General features: G+C 42.3%; 1 protein-coding gene and 1 long non-coding RNA gene across 4 annotated transcripts in view; one reads left to right on the forward strand and one right to left on the reverse strand.

Annotated features, from left to right (window-relative positions):
• Positions 1–10,584, reverse strand: part of ABHD3 (abhydrolase domain containing 3, phospholipase) — a 23,762-nt gene extending 13,178 nt beyond the window's left edge. The window contains exons 1-5 of one of the 3 annotated variants that reach the window (XM_048058052.2): positions 10,228–10,560; positions 8,738–8,901; positions 6,008–6,190; positions 4,608–4,653; positions 1,732–1,844 (exon numbers count right to left, since the gene is read on the reverse strand). In XM_048058052.2, coding sequence (XP_047914009.1) covers positions 1,732–1,844; positions 4,608–4,653; positions 6,008–6,190; positions 8,738–8,901; positions 10,228–10,374 — 653 coding nt within the window. In that variant the 5' untranslated portion in view covers positions 10,375–10,560. Of the gene's footprint in view, positions 1–1,731; positions 1,845–4,607; positions 4,654–6,007; positions 6,191–8,737; positions 8,902–10,227 lie in introns of all 3 variants that reach the window. The other 2 variants (XM_048058050.2, XM_048058051.2) reach the window with 2 other exon arrangements.
• LOC125182101 (uncharacterized) lies at positions 9,832–15,843 on the forward strand. Its single transcript, XR_010829643.1, has 3 exons — positions 9,832–10,335; positions 10,826–12,589; positions 14,541–15,843. It is a non-coding gene; the product is annotated as an uncharacterized lncRNA (long non-coding RNA).
• Positions 15,844–18,432: the final 2,589 nt, after the last annotated feature.

An 18,432-nucleotide genomic window follows, 5' to 3' on the forward strand; every position in this document is an offset into this window, starting at 1 on the left:
AACATCAGCACTCTTGGTCTATCCATTGGAAACTATTTCCAAGAATGTGAAGGCCAAGAAGGTGACTGGTAACAGCCAGAATGGACTTACCAAGGTCAAAACACGCCTGAGCAACCTGACTGCCTTCTATGACAAGCTGACTGCTCTCGTTGATTAAGCGAAAGGAGTGGATGCTGTTTATTTTGACCTTACAAGGTTTTTGACAATCTTCCACGTAGCCAAACTGGAAATGACAGGGTATTAACAGGTGACCTGCAATGTGGGTGGAAAACCAGCTCAGACTACCAGGCTTAGAGGGCTGTGGACCAGTTCTTATTGGTGTTACTCCGGGATCAATACTGGTGCTAAGAATGTGCAACATCTTTATTAACAACTGGATAATGAGATGGACTGCACCCTTGGCAAGCCTGTAGGTCAAATTGTGGGGAGTGGTTTGTGCACTGGACGACAAAGCTGTCATTCTGAGGGACCTCAACAGGCTGCAGAAGTGGACTGGCAGACACGTGACAGAGTTCGACAAAAGAAAATGCAAAGAGTTGCACCTAAGACAGATTCATGACTGGAGGGAGAATGGCACTGCTGAAAAGACGAGGGCAAGCTGAACACAAATCAGCAATTTGTGTACCCGTGCAGCAATGAAGATGATTAACGACACACTGTGCTATGTTAGCACAAGCAAAACAAGCAGGTCTAGTGAAGTGATTTTTTCCCTGTACCTGGCACTTATGAGACTATCTGGAGTAGTGTGCCCAATTTTAGACTTCCCAGGAAGACTGACATCAACATACTGAAGAGGGCCGTATATATTCATACTGAAGACACTAGCAAAATCCCAGCAACACCAAGGGAAAAATATTGGCTTAACTGACTTACAGGGCTTCCAAGTTACTTAGTTGATTATCAGTAACTATATTGTTTGAACAAATCTGTATTTATCCCAAAGCTCCTGCAAGTCATTAGAAGATTGTTGTCAATATACAGGGCTATTATCTGCCCACTGTCCATGAAATTTATCAGAAAGAAGGGAAGTCTCAAAAAAGTGACTACTGTCTGAAGTACTTCTAATGGAAGTTCTCTTCTCCAGTTTTTGTTAAAGAGTCTGTCTGAATATTTCTCCTAGTTTCTTGCAGTGATTTTTCTAGCAACTGTTCTATCACTGTCTGTTCTAGCTATGCTTTCTGGAGAAAAGCCAGGACACAGCAAGTCTTAATACCACCTTATAATCAACCCATACTGGTTTCAACAACAATACTTCTGGCTTCCGAGCCAGACAGAGCAGATAATCACATCTCTTCCAGAATAACCTACCCCCACACTGCAGAACCCAAACAGAATGAAGATATATCTTCTAATATCCAGAGATTGCTAAGAAACACAGTACGTTAATTCTAGTTCCTACTTTTTATCTTTCTGTTCCAAAGATGGGCTCCATAGCTTCCAAAGATTTTATTGCACTCCTGCTTGTCTATCACTCTGTCTGTGCTTCCTGTCTTCTCTCCCAGCCAGCTTCTGAATGCTGGCCACTTTCCACCTTACTTGACACAAAGCTAAAAGCTTCGAAGGTGTTAAGCTTCTAAGAGCCTTCCAAATATTGACAATTACAGGCAGACTGAAATTAGTCGCAGTTCAATAAGTAACGTAAGTATTTCAGAGTAATCATTTACAGTCATGCTACAACAGTCCTATTTATGATCATAGTTAAGCTGAGACTTCTGTTACATAATACCTTACCCTCCCATAGAAACACCGGCTGCCATGAACGGAGCTGAGGGGTGCAAGCTGTGTATGTGATGAATAACTGCCTCTAAATCCTCTGTGTTAGCTGCACAGTAAGTCCTTGGTGTCTGTAAGGAGTCACAGGGAAAAACGCCATCATAAGCTTTTTTTTTATCATCCTTTAAGGACAAAGAAAAATGTACAGCAGTTCTTTTATATAATAAGATAAATTTATCGCGAAAGTGCACTAAATGGCAAACATATCAGGAGGAGGTGGAGGAAGGAATTATACTTGCTATCATTACAAAACAAAACAGGTGATAAATACGTTCACTATCTGCAACCACCAAATCATTAGATGAAAACTGAACACGGAGTCACTAGCTAAACTACATAGGCATCGGTGTTTTTGAAATACCCTACAGAAATGAAAACACATCATAAAGGCTGTAATTTAGAGAAAAGAAAGTTATAATGACAATTTGACCATCTTCACCCACATTCAATTTCAAAAGAAAGTATTAGACTTCAAGTTCTATCCGCTAGCATTTGATAGTATTTGATAGTATTTAGATTCTATACACGATACAAGCAACTAAATAGATGGGTAAGTTTACCAGAGCTGTTTACCTAATTTACTAACATACTAACAAAAGCAATTAAACACATACATTATCCCTTCTCTGTCTACCAGCAGCATCTCTTCAAGCCTTGAGTTGGAATGTGGAATGACTTCCATTGCCATCCCTGGGATTTGGATATCCCCCCCCCCACTCAACTTGAAGGGTAAGCATAGCTTTTGAGCCTCACCTGCAGAGACAACTGCTACAGGCTACAATCTGCAGACTCTCTGCAGCAGTGTAAGGGAGATAAATACTTTTAGGTATAATAAGAATTACAGTACAGTAAGTTCTCTAGATTTCATCTACAGAAAGAGATTTTAACTATATAGCTCTTACTAAACACGTTAACAACCTTGACTTAACTCAAGAGGCTAGCCTGCCAAAATTCAGTACAAGCATTAAAACTAAAATATAAAAACATTTAATTATGAGTTAATTGAACATATTTGTTGCCTGAAGCAACACTGTATTTTAAGGTGCTTTTTTTTTTTTTTTAATTTGCTTTCAGTTAAACAGCCTGGATATTTGTGGACAATTTTAACAAGTTTAATTAAAAGAAGATAATTACCTAAAGTACATTTAACATGAATAATAAAATGTTGAAGTCACAGATTAAAAAAAGGAGAGAAAAGCTAAATCTGGATAATTAAATCTGAAGATGTTTTCCATTTGTGTTGCATTTCCAATTCTCATCCACATGAATCACTGTTCCCTTTATTACATCCTATTAATTACAAATGGTGTGAATGTGTTTCATTTTAATTAAGTTGTCAAGTTTACAAGGAAAAATAAATTATTTTTAGTACCTAAGTTCTAATGTATTCTAAGTTAAAGTATATTTGATTAAAAGTTTATAAAACTAAAGAGGGAAGTTGCATTTTAATTTCAGTTAATTCCTGACACTTCAATGTATATCTATCCACTCAGGGTACACAGATATTTTAGAACAACTTAGCTCACATTGGCTGTGGTCATCTAATATTTGAACATTCCATAACGATAATTCACAGTAACTTTCAATAAAAATGTTCTAATTTGTTTAACTGATTCTTTAAATAACTATTGTAGACTGTAAATTTACATCTATCTTTAAAGAGACTAGAAGAAGAATTACTTTCATGACTATTTCTACTGTGTTGCCCAGCTATGCTTCAAACTCATTAACTAGGGATTTTATATTAAAATGTAGAAACCCCCTTACAGAAAATGTTATAATTTCAGCTGGTTTTCTTCACAGTAAGATCTTATAATGCTTAAATATGTAAATCCGATTACACTAAAATACACACAATGCATCCAAACAAGAGATCTTTTCTGTTAGCAATTCAGAAATTCATCAATAAGGACTTTGTGTGCCACAAAACTGCTCTGTAGATCCATCTCCGAAAGTATGCAGAAAGCTACTCTAACATAGCAATATTTGCATTGAAATGTTTTATCTGATTATGGGAAAAACATTCCGAGCTTTTAAGTCTGAAACCAGGGGATTAAAAAATGCAAAACAATACTTAGTATTATGCACACCCATACCAGCTTCAGAACTGTCAACAAAATGTATATGAGCAAACAAGGCTTATTCAGCAGTCTTTCATCATGCTTTGTGCCAAGATGCAGAAAACGTTTAGCTTCACGATTTCATCTAAGCAATTGTGATTTGTATGTCCCAGAAATGATTAAAAAAAAAATAATCTGCTGTAGCTAATCTAGTGTTGTAATTGCTGAGAAAAATACAAAATTAATTTTCAGGATATGACTACCCGTATAAATCTGACTCATTAATTCAATAACACATAATATGGATCAATTTAATGGCACGGCTTTTAACCAAATGCTTAAATGTTTATTGGCAATTGGGAAAGTAATTGCCACTGTTTATATTTTGATTTATAAGTTAAAACAACAGGAGAAAATCACATTGAGTGAACAGAATTTCTTGGATGCATACATTTTAAATACCATGGTGTTTTGAGGAAGAAAAGTATAAGGATTGCTCACTTTACTGTCACAGATGCAGGTAATTTAAGTGATTTCCTGGAACAAAATGTTCACAGAACAATTGTGTTGACCAGCTGGTCTCTAAGTTTTAAAATAAAAGATGTACATTGGCATGTTACTGATCTACCAGATAACTAGATTCTCTTCTCTGCATTTTCAACATATGCTATGAGCTCCTCTCATTTAAATCCAGCCTTACAAATAGACACTGATGATTACATATATACATACTTCTTACACATGACAGATATTTATCTTAAAAGTCATCCTTACCAAAAGATCCTCACCAGCAATTCCACGATTGTTAAAAACCACGCATCTAAAAATTGAGAAAGTAAATTCAGTTATATAGATTGCTCATCCATCTGAAAATGACAACTTACACCAAAAATATAAAATACATAAAGAAAAACGAGCCAGTTCGATGGGTAAGTTCAGCACATAAATATTTACTGCCCTACAAATGCTAAAATCTGACATGTGCAGAATGACCTTTATACCACTGTAGTTGATGGGACTCTATGTGAACTCTGCGATTTGTCAGTCAAGGTCAGACTGCAGGAAGAGAACCCCTGGGGTTACCGGAAGATGGAATATGGATCGTGCTCTGCCTGAGCTCAGAGCTGGCCAATTACGAGCCATAAGCTATATTTAGATGGCCTAAAGGCATGAAAAAATATTTTGGTATTTTTCAAATTTGGCTGTTTAAAACCAAAAACCTCAAGTTCTCCTTTATAATGTTATACTTTTCTTTGTTAGGTGATCAAATGCGGATATTTCTGTCAGGAATACTTCAAGAATTAGTTCTAAGAAGCTGTTGATTTGGAATCTTTCTTCCTCTAGTATTTTTACAGGTAAGTTTTAAAGTGATTTTAAAAGTAGTTTGAACAGTTAAAGCGCTGTTTTACTTTCAGAATTTAGTAGTGCAGCTCCCCAAACCTCCAGAGAACAGATAGCCAGAAATATACATAGGCACTCACACACACATATATATTTGAAGAACGTCATGTAGTAAATAGCAGATACCAATCTGCAATTGCAAAATGCAATATTCCAAATAGGGATCCTGGAACAATGACAACGTATTTTAAAGCACAGTAGCAGGAATATGATTACATAAAGGAATTTACTCGTTGACTAATCCACTTATTTTACCCAATTCTGACCAGAAGCCTTAATAAAAAAATAAATTAAACAGTGACAATTAAGAGGTGACAAACCTCTTCCTGAAACAGCAGTAGGAGTAGGTTGGCTCCCCTTCCTGCACTCAGGAATTTGAATCAAGCAATCTTGGCATTCAGAAGCTGACCTCCTCCGAGGCCTTCTGCCAGCAACCCATCCACACAAGTCTTTGTGGAGCTGAATACAAACCCCTTCTCAAGAAAGCATAAAGGTAACACAAGTGCTGATGTTACAGTTTAGGACACAGCAGCAAAGACCTATGCAGACACAGCTTGCTTTCACTGCAATTTCTGGAGCACGTCTGCAGATACTAAAACAGCCCTTCGGAATTTACTGCCGGTTACATAATGTGGTTATTATTATTATTACTACTGCTTTCTTACATAAACTAATTTTTTTAGATCTCATTTGCATCAGGAAGACACCTTATACATATACATACTTAAATGTGATCTCGCACACAAAATACAAACAATGAAGTGTAACAGCACCTATATCCCAGTGTTTCACTCTGATGGATCATATGAAGAATGTAGGATTCCTTGCTCGTTCCTGTCAGACCAGGCAATAACAGGACAGTAGGTCTTGTGCTGGCATCCGGATAATATAAGCTGTCATTATTATCAAACCAATCCAACGAAATCTGTCCTCCATCTGCTGTTCTAATGAGCTCACTGAAAGGCACATTTCAAGACAACAATGATTAGATTTAAAAAATAAATGCATACTATTAAGAGTGCTTAAACTGTAAAAATCACCAGGTATAAAATCTGCATCATTGATTATGTTTTAATGCTACAAGTACCACCTAATTGTGTTTGCACATTCACCATTCACAAAGAGCCATACCTCCACTGACATGAGTTAGCACAGTCAGTTCATGGCACAATTCCAGTTTACAGTAAACGAAGAGCTGGCCTTTCATCACTTGCTGCTGACGTACTGGAAGCTTGTAACTAATGTCACTTTTGGCACTGCCTTTTACTGTATGTGGGCTTGTGTACCGCAGCTTTCCTTTGGGTGGCCTGAGAACCTTCTGGCTCTGCTTTGGGCAATGTGTTAAACAACTATCATGTGTCTGTTGTTCTTTTTGTTTTGTTTTCTCTTTACCCAAAGAATAAGCACGTATGCTGGATAGCACTTTGTTATGTTTTCAGCGCGGAACACAGACAGACACTACTACATCTTTACAGCTTCAGGGAAGCCAGAATTTCATGCTCTATCTCCACAAACTTCTCTAGCATGCATGCTTAAAACATACAACTTAAGAATGTAACAAATGTGATATCATCTCAAGAAGTTAAGCATGTCTTAAACCATGAGAGGAAGGTTACAGTCCCTTCATATATATATATATATATATATATATGTAGAGAGAGAGAGAGAGAGAGAGATTTCTGGTAATGAATGTATTGTATGACACAAGAACTACCAAAACTGAAGTTTACTTTGCATCTGATTTTTCATTTGAAAGCACAATCTTCATGGCACCTACTCCAGACTTTAAAGCTCATCAGCCTTGTTGGACTCATTAGGTCAGCTTTACCCTTTTTTTAGTAATGGGCAGTAGATACAACGCTGTTGTGTACTGCCAGCACAATCTCAAATGGTGCGAATTAAGCATTGCCCCGTGGAACTACGTTTCTTTCCTCGCAAACCTTGAAATGGAAGTATACAAGTAGGGCTACAAAAACTGGACATGGCCATACCACTGAAATGTTTCCTAGTTACTAAAACTAAGGGAAGCTGCTAAATGCTAAATCTATTCTACCATGCAAACAGAGCTGAAACAACTTGTGCTGCGTCCAGGTTCCGGAGTATAAAAGTACTTCTCCTTAGCTCTTGTGCCAAATGCCTCACTTGCCAGACTGAGCCTCACTTCTGTGTGAGAGAGATCAGCTGAGGACAAACAATATATATAATCGTTTGCCTCTTAGAACTCTTAGAATTTAGGCATCAAAGAATACAAGATAGACCTGACAGGTAAAAATTACTCTGAAAATCCCAGGAGTTTTATATATTCAAAACTGGGCTGAAAGCGGCCATGCTTTCAGGTTAAGGCTGAACGTGTTGGTTGAATGGACAAAGACAGCATGACCCTTCCAAAATGATGGCATTCAATCACCAAAATATTTGACGCACCAGGCGACTGTACTGCCATCCAGAGAGACCTCAACAGGCTGGAGAAACTGGCTCACAGGAACTGCACGCCAGTCAACAAAGGGATGTGCCAAGTCCTGCAGCTGGGGATGAACAGCCCCAGGCACCGGGACATGCTGGGGGCTGCCTGGCTGGGAAGCAGCTCTGCAGAACAGGACCTGGGGGTCCTGGTGGACACCAAGTTGAACATGAGCCAGCAGTGTGCCCTTGCAATAAGGAAGGCCAATGGTAACCTGGGCTGTGTTAGGCAGAGCATTGCCAGCGGGAGGGAGGTGGTGATCCTTCCCCTCTGCTCAGCACTGGTGAGGCCACCCCTGGAGTGCTGGGTCCAGTGCTGGGCTCCCCAGTACAGGAGAGGCCTGGACATACTCAAGAGAGTCCCACAAAGGGTCACTGAGATGATGAAGGGGCTGGAGCATCTCTGAGGAGCTGAGAGAGCTGGGACTCTTCAGCCTGGGGAAGAGGAGGCTCAGGGGGATCTGATCAGTGTGTATAAAGACCTGAAGGGAGGAAGCAAAGAGGTCAGCGCCAGGCTCTGTTCAGTGGTGCCCAGTGCCAGGACAGGAGGCAGCACAAACTGTAACACAGGAGGCTTCCTCTGAACATCAGGCAGCACTTCTGTGCTGTGCGGGTGACCGAGCACTGGCACTGGTTGCCCACAGAGAGGCTGTGGAGTCTCCTCCTTGGAGATCTTCAGAAGCTGCCTGCAGAGGCACTCGGGCAACCTGCTCTGGGTGGGTTAGACCAGTTGACCTCCAGAGGTCCCTTCCCACTTCAACCATTCTGTGAACATATAACCACATCAGGTCCTGCATTGCCACCAGTATTCCAGTGCTCCAAGATTCCCTGAGCTATAATAGGGCTATATGGGAGCTCTGGCCTTTTAAACCTACTGCATACTGAATCCAGGACAGAAATGGTTCCAGGCCTAGGATGGAGTAGTAAAGAGGGGCATAAAGCAGATATATGGGCACACACTCGAGCAATGACAGTAGCTGTGACACAGAGTAAGGTAACCACTGGCTACAGAATCGATCACTTTCCAAAAGAAAGGCACTTACTTTCTGTACTGTACTTGGGGTCTAGAAGTGATAAAGGGCCGCAGGAGTGTCTGCACCCGACCTTCCCAGCACCAAATCGTGGGGTAGTAAGTTTCTGTCACAACAGGGCAATATTCCTCGAGAAAGCGGCAGAAACGTTTGTTGCTGGCCACCAGCTGGGGTTTCTAGGAAGAGAGACTACAGTCAGGCATGGGCATTCATAGGAAAAAAATAATGAAAGCCTTTTTAAATCTCCCACTAGACTCTTTTTGTTAATATATTTACTTATAAGTCTTTTTATTTTCATGATAAAGAGATACACAAACATAAACCGAATGAAATCCCGAAATGCCCAACCGAAAAATGAAAACCACTAAACATTATGGATTCCTTACTCGCTTCTGATAATACATTATTTCAGCTCTGCTTTTACCAGCATACCGGAATCGAAACCACACTGTACCGCAGCAAGTGAGAAAGATTTTCCTGCGTCAGTTTTCTTGCACCAGGCAGAGATGAAGCTTCACCAGCGTACCTGGAGCGCACGCTTGCAGTACCTAGTTCAACCTGGTAGGACTCTCCTTCTCCCACCTCACAGTACGGCGCCCAACTGCATAGGGTACTCACCTCTAATAATGCTCTGCATACAGATATTTTTCTCACAGCCTAGGTTTGTATAGCGGAATTGGTGTGGAAATCATCACATCCCACATGGCTCGCATTTTAGCGGCCACATTTCTTAAACTTCTCTTTTAGGGTCTCCAGCGTACAAACGTTAACAGGACAAGAGAGGACAAGTGAAGAAAACTGCTACGCATACGCAGCAGCGGCAGCACGTCCTCCTGACCCGTCATTTTCTTCCTCTGACGAAAAGAAAGCATCCTTTTGTGAGGAAGAGGAAGGCTGTGTTCTTAGCCAGTCTATGGAGGCTTGTGCCAACGTGCGAGCCTTCAGCAGCCCAAAATCTTTTCACCTGCGTGTTCTCCCTTGATGGAGCACTCAACGAGGCGCTCTCACTCTTGCTCCAGGGGCCACTTTACACCATACCCAAACGATTTGGAAGCGCGTAATCTCTTCGTGAAACCACTCCTGAGCAGGTGGACAGAGGTGCCAGAGCCCCCGCCACACGGCAGCAGCAGCCCAAGGGTCCCCAAAGCGGCACAGCGGGCGGCGGAGCCCCTGGGCGCCTGCCCCCGGGCGAAGCCCCTTCCCCGAGCGGCGGAGGGCAGCGCAAGGAAACGCCTCGGCCCTTTCCCCCGAGAGCCTAAAGGCACGGCACGGCTCGGCACGGCTCGGCACGGCACGGCACGGCACGGCACGGCTCGGCACGGCACGGCACGGCCGACCCCTCCACAAGGACGCCGTCCCCGGGCGGTGCGGGCTCCGGGCAGCGGCCCCTCCGGGCGCGGCGGCGGCCATTTGAGGAGCCGCCGCTGCCTCCCCCGGGGGTGCCACCCCCGGTGTCCCCCGGGGGGTCCCCGTCCGCGGGCCACCGCCGCCCTCCCGCTCACCTTGGCGATGCTGCTGAGGTAGTAGCAGGCGTAGGCGACGCCGAAGCCCAGCACCAGCGACAAGCCCACGCCGGAGCCGAAGAGCCCCACGCGGACCTGGCTCTCCAGGTAGAGGGACAGCTCCCGGGTCAGCACCTGCCAGTCCATCCCGCCGCCGCTGCGCACCCCCGGGCTGCCGCAGCCGGAGCTCGGCGGCCGAGACCGCCCCGGAGCGGAGGGAGGGGACGAGGAGAAGGAGGAGGAGGAGGAGGAGGAAGGGGGAGAGGAGGAGCCGCCGCCCGGCTCCCCTCGGCCACGCCGCTGCCCGCGGGCTGCGCAGGGCGCCGGGGGCCGTTGGGCGCTGCAGCGCCGCCGGCGCCATTCCCGAGCTGTGGGGACCCGGCGGGGACCCAGGCCCCGTGCGCTGCCGGGTGGGCTTGGGGACACCGAGGGGCTGCCCGCAGCCTCACCTGGCCCTGGGGGCTGAGGGTGCGCTTCCCGGGGCTCTGGTTCCTGAGGGTGCCGTCAGAAAGCGTGAGGAGCAGCTGGGGCAAACGCTGCTGGTGCTCAGTGCCTCCTGGAGAGGCCTCGTTCCCCTGTCCCGCTGTTACTTTTACAGGACGAGAGCCCCCAAGCACACAGGAGGACGAGGGGACGCTGGGGACTGGCAGGTGCACCGCTGGTCAGTCAGCAGTATAACTATTTTAACGTGAGACTGAAGCACGCCGCGGCTTTTCCACTTCTCACTTCGATTACAAGGCGCTGTGAAGATCAGAGAGGAGGGGATGTAGTCCTTAATTCCCCAGGGAACCTCTGCCTGCTCCTCTTTCAGCGGCATGGATTGCTGCATTGAGGCCCTCACGTGTTTGCTAACTCTGATGCTTCTCTCTTCAGCTAAAATAGCCCAGTGTCTGCGTTTTTCCTTGGCAAAGTCACAGGAGCGCAGCTGATGATACAAACGTCCTGGTGCTGAGCATCTGCCATTTGAGATGCCTGCACACACCACAGGACGCAGCGGTACCTTCCTGCTCCTTCTTCTATGGCTTAGCTCCATGAACTGTTGAGAAAAGACAGACTTTGCTCGCTGAGACTCTTCCTTGCAAGGAAAATTTAATTGTTCGCTTCCACTGCATACCTTACCTGTGTTTTCTTGCTGTACCAAATTTTTGACAGATAATTGAATTGGGAACCACAACAACAACAACAAACAGCAAGCAAACACCACCACGAAAAAAAAAAAAAACATAAGCAGAATACGACGTGGCCCATTTCAGTTTCTCCTTACTCAGACAGATATTATCACAGAGATGCAGATCTGACAGAATTTGAAAGCATTTCTGGGCCCAACTTATTCACCATGAAATGGTGATGGCAAGCTCCTTAATCTCTTGGATATAGGGCCACAGAGCTTAATTTAGGGAAACACTGAAAGGGGCTTGAAGCTTTCTGTGGTGTAAAGTGCTACTATATTCCTACCGTGGGGTCAAATGTACTGCTTTGGTGCAGCAAGAGTGGATTGCAGTCCTGGTTTGAGAACTATCATAAAAACCCATTTACTATCATAAAGAACTATCTATAAAGAACTATCATAAAAACCCAACATTTAAAGATTTTGCAGTCAAATGGCTGTTCTGATTGCAGTGCTAATTGGGTTATGGTGTTTGGAAAAGTCAAATATGTTTTACCATTCAGTCTGACAAGCAGAAATCTGTTACTTGCCTTCCTTTCTTTTTTTTTTTCCAAAATGAGTTTCTATGATTTAAGAATTTTTCACTAAGAATTTGAACGATAAATGTATGCAAAACAATGTATATTGTATTAACAAAGGTAAACTACTATGAATATATTGCCATGCTCTGAAGAAATTTAAAAATACCTATTCTTCCTATCCTATCAGCTGACTGTAATTTCCAGAGACAAAGGGATAGAGCATCTGTTGAAAGGAGCGTGGGAATTAGTAAGGAGAGGGTAGGAAGGATCTGGGTTTTGCTTGTTTCTCCCGCAGCTTGTTTTCCCTGTTACGGAAAAAGGAAACTGAATGGGTGATGACAAAACCTTTTGTCACCAACATTTCAATTTCAGTGCTTCTGCTGAAGGAGAACAGCCATAGCCGGGTCCTGACTTTCTGGGAGTGTTAGGCTGTACGCCCCAGATAAAAGTAGGTACCATAAAGGAATACTCTGGTGTGAGCAGCTGGGCTAGAGAGCTTAGTTCTGAAAACAGATCGGCTTCATCAAAAAGATGAATTTAGGAACCTTCAGAGACTGTAATTTGGCTGAACTGAGGACTACATTTTACATGGATAGGAACCTGCTACGTCTGAAGATGGAAAGTGGTTATTGCTTGCATCAGACTGTTTTCCCAGATTCAAGTTTTATACCCAGTAAGTTGGACAACCCTTGAGTCACAGAAAAACTAAAGAAAAGAAATTCCCAAATGGCTGAGAAAGAAGAGGACACAGTGTGTGTCTACAGGGCTAGAAGTATTATAAATGCACCTACACACAAGACCAGAAAGCGGAAGGCGTGGATGCTGGTGTTTAAAGAAACCTTTCTGAGGCATACAAAACCAGCAGCTTTGTGGCTAGATCAAGGGTCTAGAGAGATTGCATTCATAAAACCAGATCCGGACGCAAAGGCTGATGAGGTTTATCTGGTCTTTGACCATTACCCTACATCGCTTACTCATGGGAGTGTTAAGAACGTCAGGCGTATCTGACAGGCCACAGGCAAACTGAAACAAACCTGTGTACTGAGAAGGGCTGAGTTTTGGCTGGCTGAGTTACCGTGTAAGCATGTCAGTAACTGTCAATAGCAGTAATGTTAGTAACTGCTTTCTCTTCTAAGCGATTCCTATCGGATCCTCCAATTCCAGTGCCTTTTCTTTTAATTCCTTTAAAAGGGTCTCTTTTGACCTACATCAAAGTTAGCAGGGCTGAAAAAGAAAATACCGTGTTCTGCTTGTTTTGCAACCACCTCCAAGTAATTTAGTGATTGCAAATTTGTGAGGGGAGAAAACAAGGTGGTTGATACAGTTTTTTGAACTCTTACTGTTGGTTTGTTTGTGTTTGTTTGTTTGTTTGTTTGTTGCTTTTTTTCCTGAGGAGCAGAGTCCTGCATTCCTAGAGACACTTGCTATATGCACTTTGCTCCCTGGTGCTTACTAATATGATTGGATCAAGCCAGCCGTAATAGGTTATAGATTAGACAAACAGGAAAGGGTATGGGATTGTTCCTTGTCTCACAGCTTTTTTTTTGCTTAACCAGTAGATAATGATTTATAGAAGCAATTGGTGAGTCACAGCTTGATTTATGTTTTCTTTTAATGAGGAGGCTACACTAGTGCTACGCTATCTTTGTTATTTTATTGTTTTGTTAAGCTCAGTGGCTCTGCGACCATTTGGAGCTAGTGGGGAGGTGTGTTATATTCTTACTGATGTCCCAGTGGACAGCTGCAAGCTGGTCCCAGCGCAGTTCTCTGTAGCCTCACCCTTGGAATTGACTTCAGTTGGCACAGCAGCACCTCTGAGGAGAGGACAAATGACATTTAGCCTCTGAGTTTTAAATTCAAGGTTTTGTTTGTTTATGTTCTTTTAACATCGGCTGAACTTTGCCACTCATCAAACAAAAAGGGAAAAATACCTTTGTGTCAGCCTGACCTATCTTGGGGATAAATAAAAAGTTCCCAGTCCATGTATGAAACATCTGAAAGGTTTTCCATCAATGCAGGGAAGGGGCACTCACTATTGCTGATATTTATTATCAGCAGTAGAACAGAAGAAGAAAAACGCATTTGAAAGTTCAGCTCAGCATTTCTCAAGCCTTCTTCATGCATATCCCATGTTTTTCTTTCCTTAAAGCGTGAATCAATCAGGAATTAATAAAGTCCATGCAAATGTTCTATGTCGGAGACACTTCAAGTTTTGAATGAAATTGCCGGGCCGTGTTTATGTTTGTACTCTTGGTGTTCGTGAAAAAAAAAAATTCAATAATTGTGGCATAAGGAGAAGGTGTTTCTGTTTCTCCCTTTCTTGAGCTTTGCTACTTTGACTATAATCTCCAGTTTCTCATGCTTCTGTATCTTTTTATGCCATACTGCTTCTCTTCACTCTGTCAGGGAATAATCCTCAGCTCTTCCAGATGTAAAGCTGGAAAGAACATAGGATTTAAAAGGAACGCTATGCCTTGTATAACAATATTAACAATTTAGTAATATGTTTGGATTAACAATATGTCCTTCAATTAAAATCTGCGAATTTCAGTTTAGCAGGTGTAGCAGGTATCCTGAGCACAAATGCAACTACCTAATTTAGCACCGTTTCTCTGTCTTTTTAGGTGGTTGAAGATACCATCAACAGCTGTTGCAACGTGAAGGCTGCCCAATATTTACCTCCCTTGGAAGGACTCTTATGAGGGTCTTCATGAAACCAATTCCCTGCATCCGAATACAGCTGACAAACTGCTAAACACAAGTTCGTGGTTAGTAGAGGATCACATAGATTTGACTCATCACCATGTAGACAATGGCGTCATCAACATTTAAATAATGGTGATGAAACTTTGTTTGGTGTCATCTAGAATGTTCACAAAAGAGTTAAAATACAGGTTCAGATTCTATGAGATATAGCTGAAAATAATTCTCAGAAATATGAATTAACTTAAAAGTGATTGTTTTGTTCAGCAACCAATGATGACAATCCATGGCATGCTCAAAACTAAGAATACGAGACAATATAAAATAAATTAAATTCAGTATAAGGTGAGCAAATACATTGAGGACATTTTTCTTAGTCAAATTATTTTTTTCATTAAAAATGTTGTCAGAAGCTGCTACAGGACTTGAGAATTGTCCTAAGATGTGCAGTGGAGTTAAACATTGAATCTAGGTTAAATTTCCTCCTGGTTCCAAGGAATCTTTTCTGTAGCTTAGAGTGAAACATTTTCATTTTTATTTACCTATTATAATTCCTTTATAAACAGTTCAAAATGGAAGAAAAACCAAACACCTTGCATCTTTTATTTCAACCACAAAATCAAAGCATTTTAGAATGCTTTATACTATGGAAAAAATAATACTGCCATATACATTCAGTAAACTTTTGTTCTGCCCGCATGAATACTATGGCTTCAGCTGAATTCAGTGGGGTCAGAAATTTGTCCAATCACTCTTTCTTTTAGATTCTTTTTCACAGATTTTTCATTAGCATGTTAATAGTTAATTTATTATAATTATACAAGATCTTAAATTAGATGTATATTAAAAATATTTACTTTATGCAAAGCATATAGTCTTGTTTAGCAACATACAAAAATGTTGTCTTTTTGAAATTTTCTAGCTGTATTTCTATTAAATCGCTGGAAATCATACTTACTAGAATTTAGGATTACATTATGTTGTGACTGGGACTTCTCTTATGACAAAACAGACAGTGTTTAGTTCTGCTTGAGTTACTCAATGTTTGTTACTGCTCTAGCAGGCTATTAAAAATAAAACCTAGGTATTATTCAGTGCCTAAATCATTTTGTCAGGCATTATGTAGTACATATTGAGTGCCTTCATAACAAAAGGACCTGTACTGTATGTTTGACTAAGCACTTGATTAGTTCTGTTGGTCTTAAACAAAACTGTCAAGCACATAAATTAGGAACATTCTTAAAATAACTTGATAACCTGTGAAGGCAGTTTATTTTCCTATCAGTCTAAATATAGGACCTGGCTACTTCTGACTATATCTGAGAATTTCAAGTAATTTACTGATATAATCTTTAAAATCAGGAAATGTACTACAACAAAGAAATTAATCCCTCCTTCCCATGCATCATCAATATTACAAATTATCTATGAATAAAACAGCAATATCACAGAGTGGCTGAGGTGGGAAGGGACCTGTGGAGGTCATCTGGGCCAACCCCCTGCTCCAGCAGGGCCACCCAGAGCAGGGTGCCCAGGACCCTGTGTAGGCAGCTTCTGAAGATCTCCAAGGAGGAGACTCCACAGCCTCTTTGGGCAACCAGTGCCAGTGCTCAGTCACCCACCCAGTACAGAAGTGCTGCCTGGTGTTCAGAGGAAGCCTCCTGTGGTCCAGTTTGTGCTGTTTGCCTCCTGTCCTGGCACTGGGCACCACTGAACAGAGCCTGGCTCTGACCTCTTTGCTCCTTCCCTTCAGCTATTTATACACATTGATAAGATCCCCCTGAGCCCCCTCTTCTCCAGCTCTCTCAGCCTCTCCTCAGAGGAGAGATGCCCCTTCATCATCTTGGTGGCCCTTTGCTGACTTCTCTCCCGTATGTCCAGGCCTCTCCTGTACTGGGGAGCCCAGCACTGGACCCAGAGCTCCAGGGGTGGCCTCACCAGTGCTGAGCAGAGGGGAAGGATCACCACCTCCCTCCCGCTGGCAATGCTCTGCCTAATGCAGCCCAGGTTACCAGGCCTTCTTTGCTGCAAGGGCACACTGCTGGCTCATGTTCGACTTGGTGTCCACCAGGACCCCCAGGTCCTGTTCTGCAGAGCTGCTTCCCAGCTGGGTGGTCTGCAACTGGGGGCTAAACATTTGGAATTGTCAGCTAGGTATACATCCTCCAAGGTACACCGGAGTAGGAGAACTTGTGTAGATGTGCAAATAGAAGCACATGGCATTGTAGTCTGTATGCCCTTTTCAGGTATGTTGTTTTCTCTCCACTCAAAATAGTCCACACTAGTAAAACTTAGTCTTAAACAAGGGAGAGGATTCCGTGATGGTCCTTTCAGAGAAAGATACTCTTCTTTAATCTAAAATGATGAGTAGTATTTTTTTTAATTTATTTATTTTTTCTCAGCACAGTGAGGATTTTAGCCAGATTCAGGGACATTTCATTCTCTAGCAGATCTCCAAGGGATTAGTTTATTTTCACAGCGGGAGAATAAAGTGATTTATTTATAATCTGTTCTCTGTTCAGCTGTTTTTCCTAGAAGAGAAATAGCAGATAGAACTCTTCAGGGAAAGAAACAGTGGCATTGACATTGTCAGTTAATACATGTGCTGTAATTAACACTTTCATAGGAGATGCCAGCAGCACACTAAAAACCTGAACCCCACCAAAACTCTTTGCTGTGTTGTGTAACAGCTTGCTCACTTATCTGCCATTAAAAATATTTTAATCTGCTGAAACTAGGAAAAAATCCAATGCCAATTACTTATTCCATTTCTGAAAATTGCGGAAGAAATTGGACTGCATTATGGATAATGAATCTGGTAAATAAGACGGAGGAAATGCAGAGCTAACAGTAAACAGGATAGGGGCATTTCAGCTTTAATGAGAGATGACACATGGCCACGTGATGGCAGCAGAGGCTGAGGAATTAGTTGTGTGGTTTTTTTCGGTGGTGGTGGTGTTCTTTCTACAATAAACTGCAGACAAACGAAATGTGGCCTGAAGGTCGTAACTCGTTCTTCAGATTCTAGAATATATACATTAGATGATGCTGATCTGGACAACATTTTTTTTTCTATTCACTTAAAAAGATGTGGCATGTTATCAGACCAGAAGTTTCTGTGGAGGATGATTACGCTCCTTTCTCTTTGCCTTTCCTTTTCCCTTTCCCTTTGCCTTTCCTTTTCCCTTTCCCTTTGCCTTTCCTTTTCCCTTTCTTCCTTTCCCACAAAGTCGTGATGGTCTTCTTCAACTCCTAGGAAGCAATATATATATATCCTCCATTCAACAATGTCTCAGAACTCAGAATTTATGGCAAGATAGTAAACAAAACCTCAAAACTGCATGAGTTAGTAGTCTTTCCAAGAAGTTGGATTTTTTCTTTTCTTCTAAACCTTGTAAAGCAGACTTTTCACCTGACATTCTCTCCTGGAATAGGCATAGTCCCCTTTCTGCATTGCATATTCCAGCTCCTACGTTGCAAGTTCAGCTTTAATCAAACAGGACAGTCCAGAAAAACTTCTACTGAAGTCTGTCTTCAGTACATGGAAATACATATGTTAAGATTCCCTGGTGGAGCATGACATTTTGCAGAACCACAAGGCAACCAGGCAGAGTTTAGGCAAGCAGCTCTCTGGAATGGCTTTGATGAACAGTGTTGAATTCTGCATAAACCAGAGCTCTTCTCATGTGGTCCCTTGTTGGATTTCTCTGCTATGGCAGGAGACAGTGGGGAAGACCACAATCACCAGCTGGAGAATGGTGTGACTCAGCACTACATGTAATTTTGGGTAGCCAGAAGGGAACTAGTTCTGTA

This window comes from Anser cygnoides, chromosome 2 (assembly GCF_040182565.1).
Source record: "Anser cygnoides isolate HZ-2024a breed goose chromosome 2, Taihu_goose_T2T_genome, whole genome shotgun sequence".
NCBI lineage: Eukaryota > Metazoa > Chordata > Aves > Anseriformes > Anatidae > Anser > Anser cygnoides.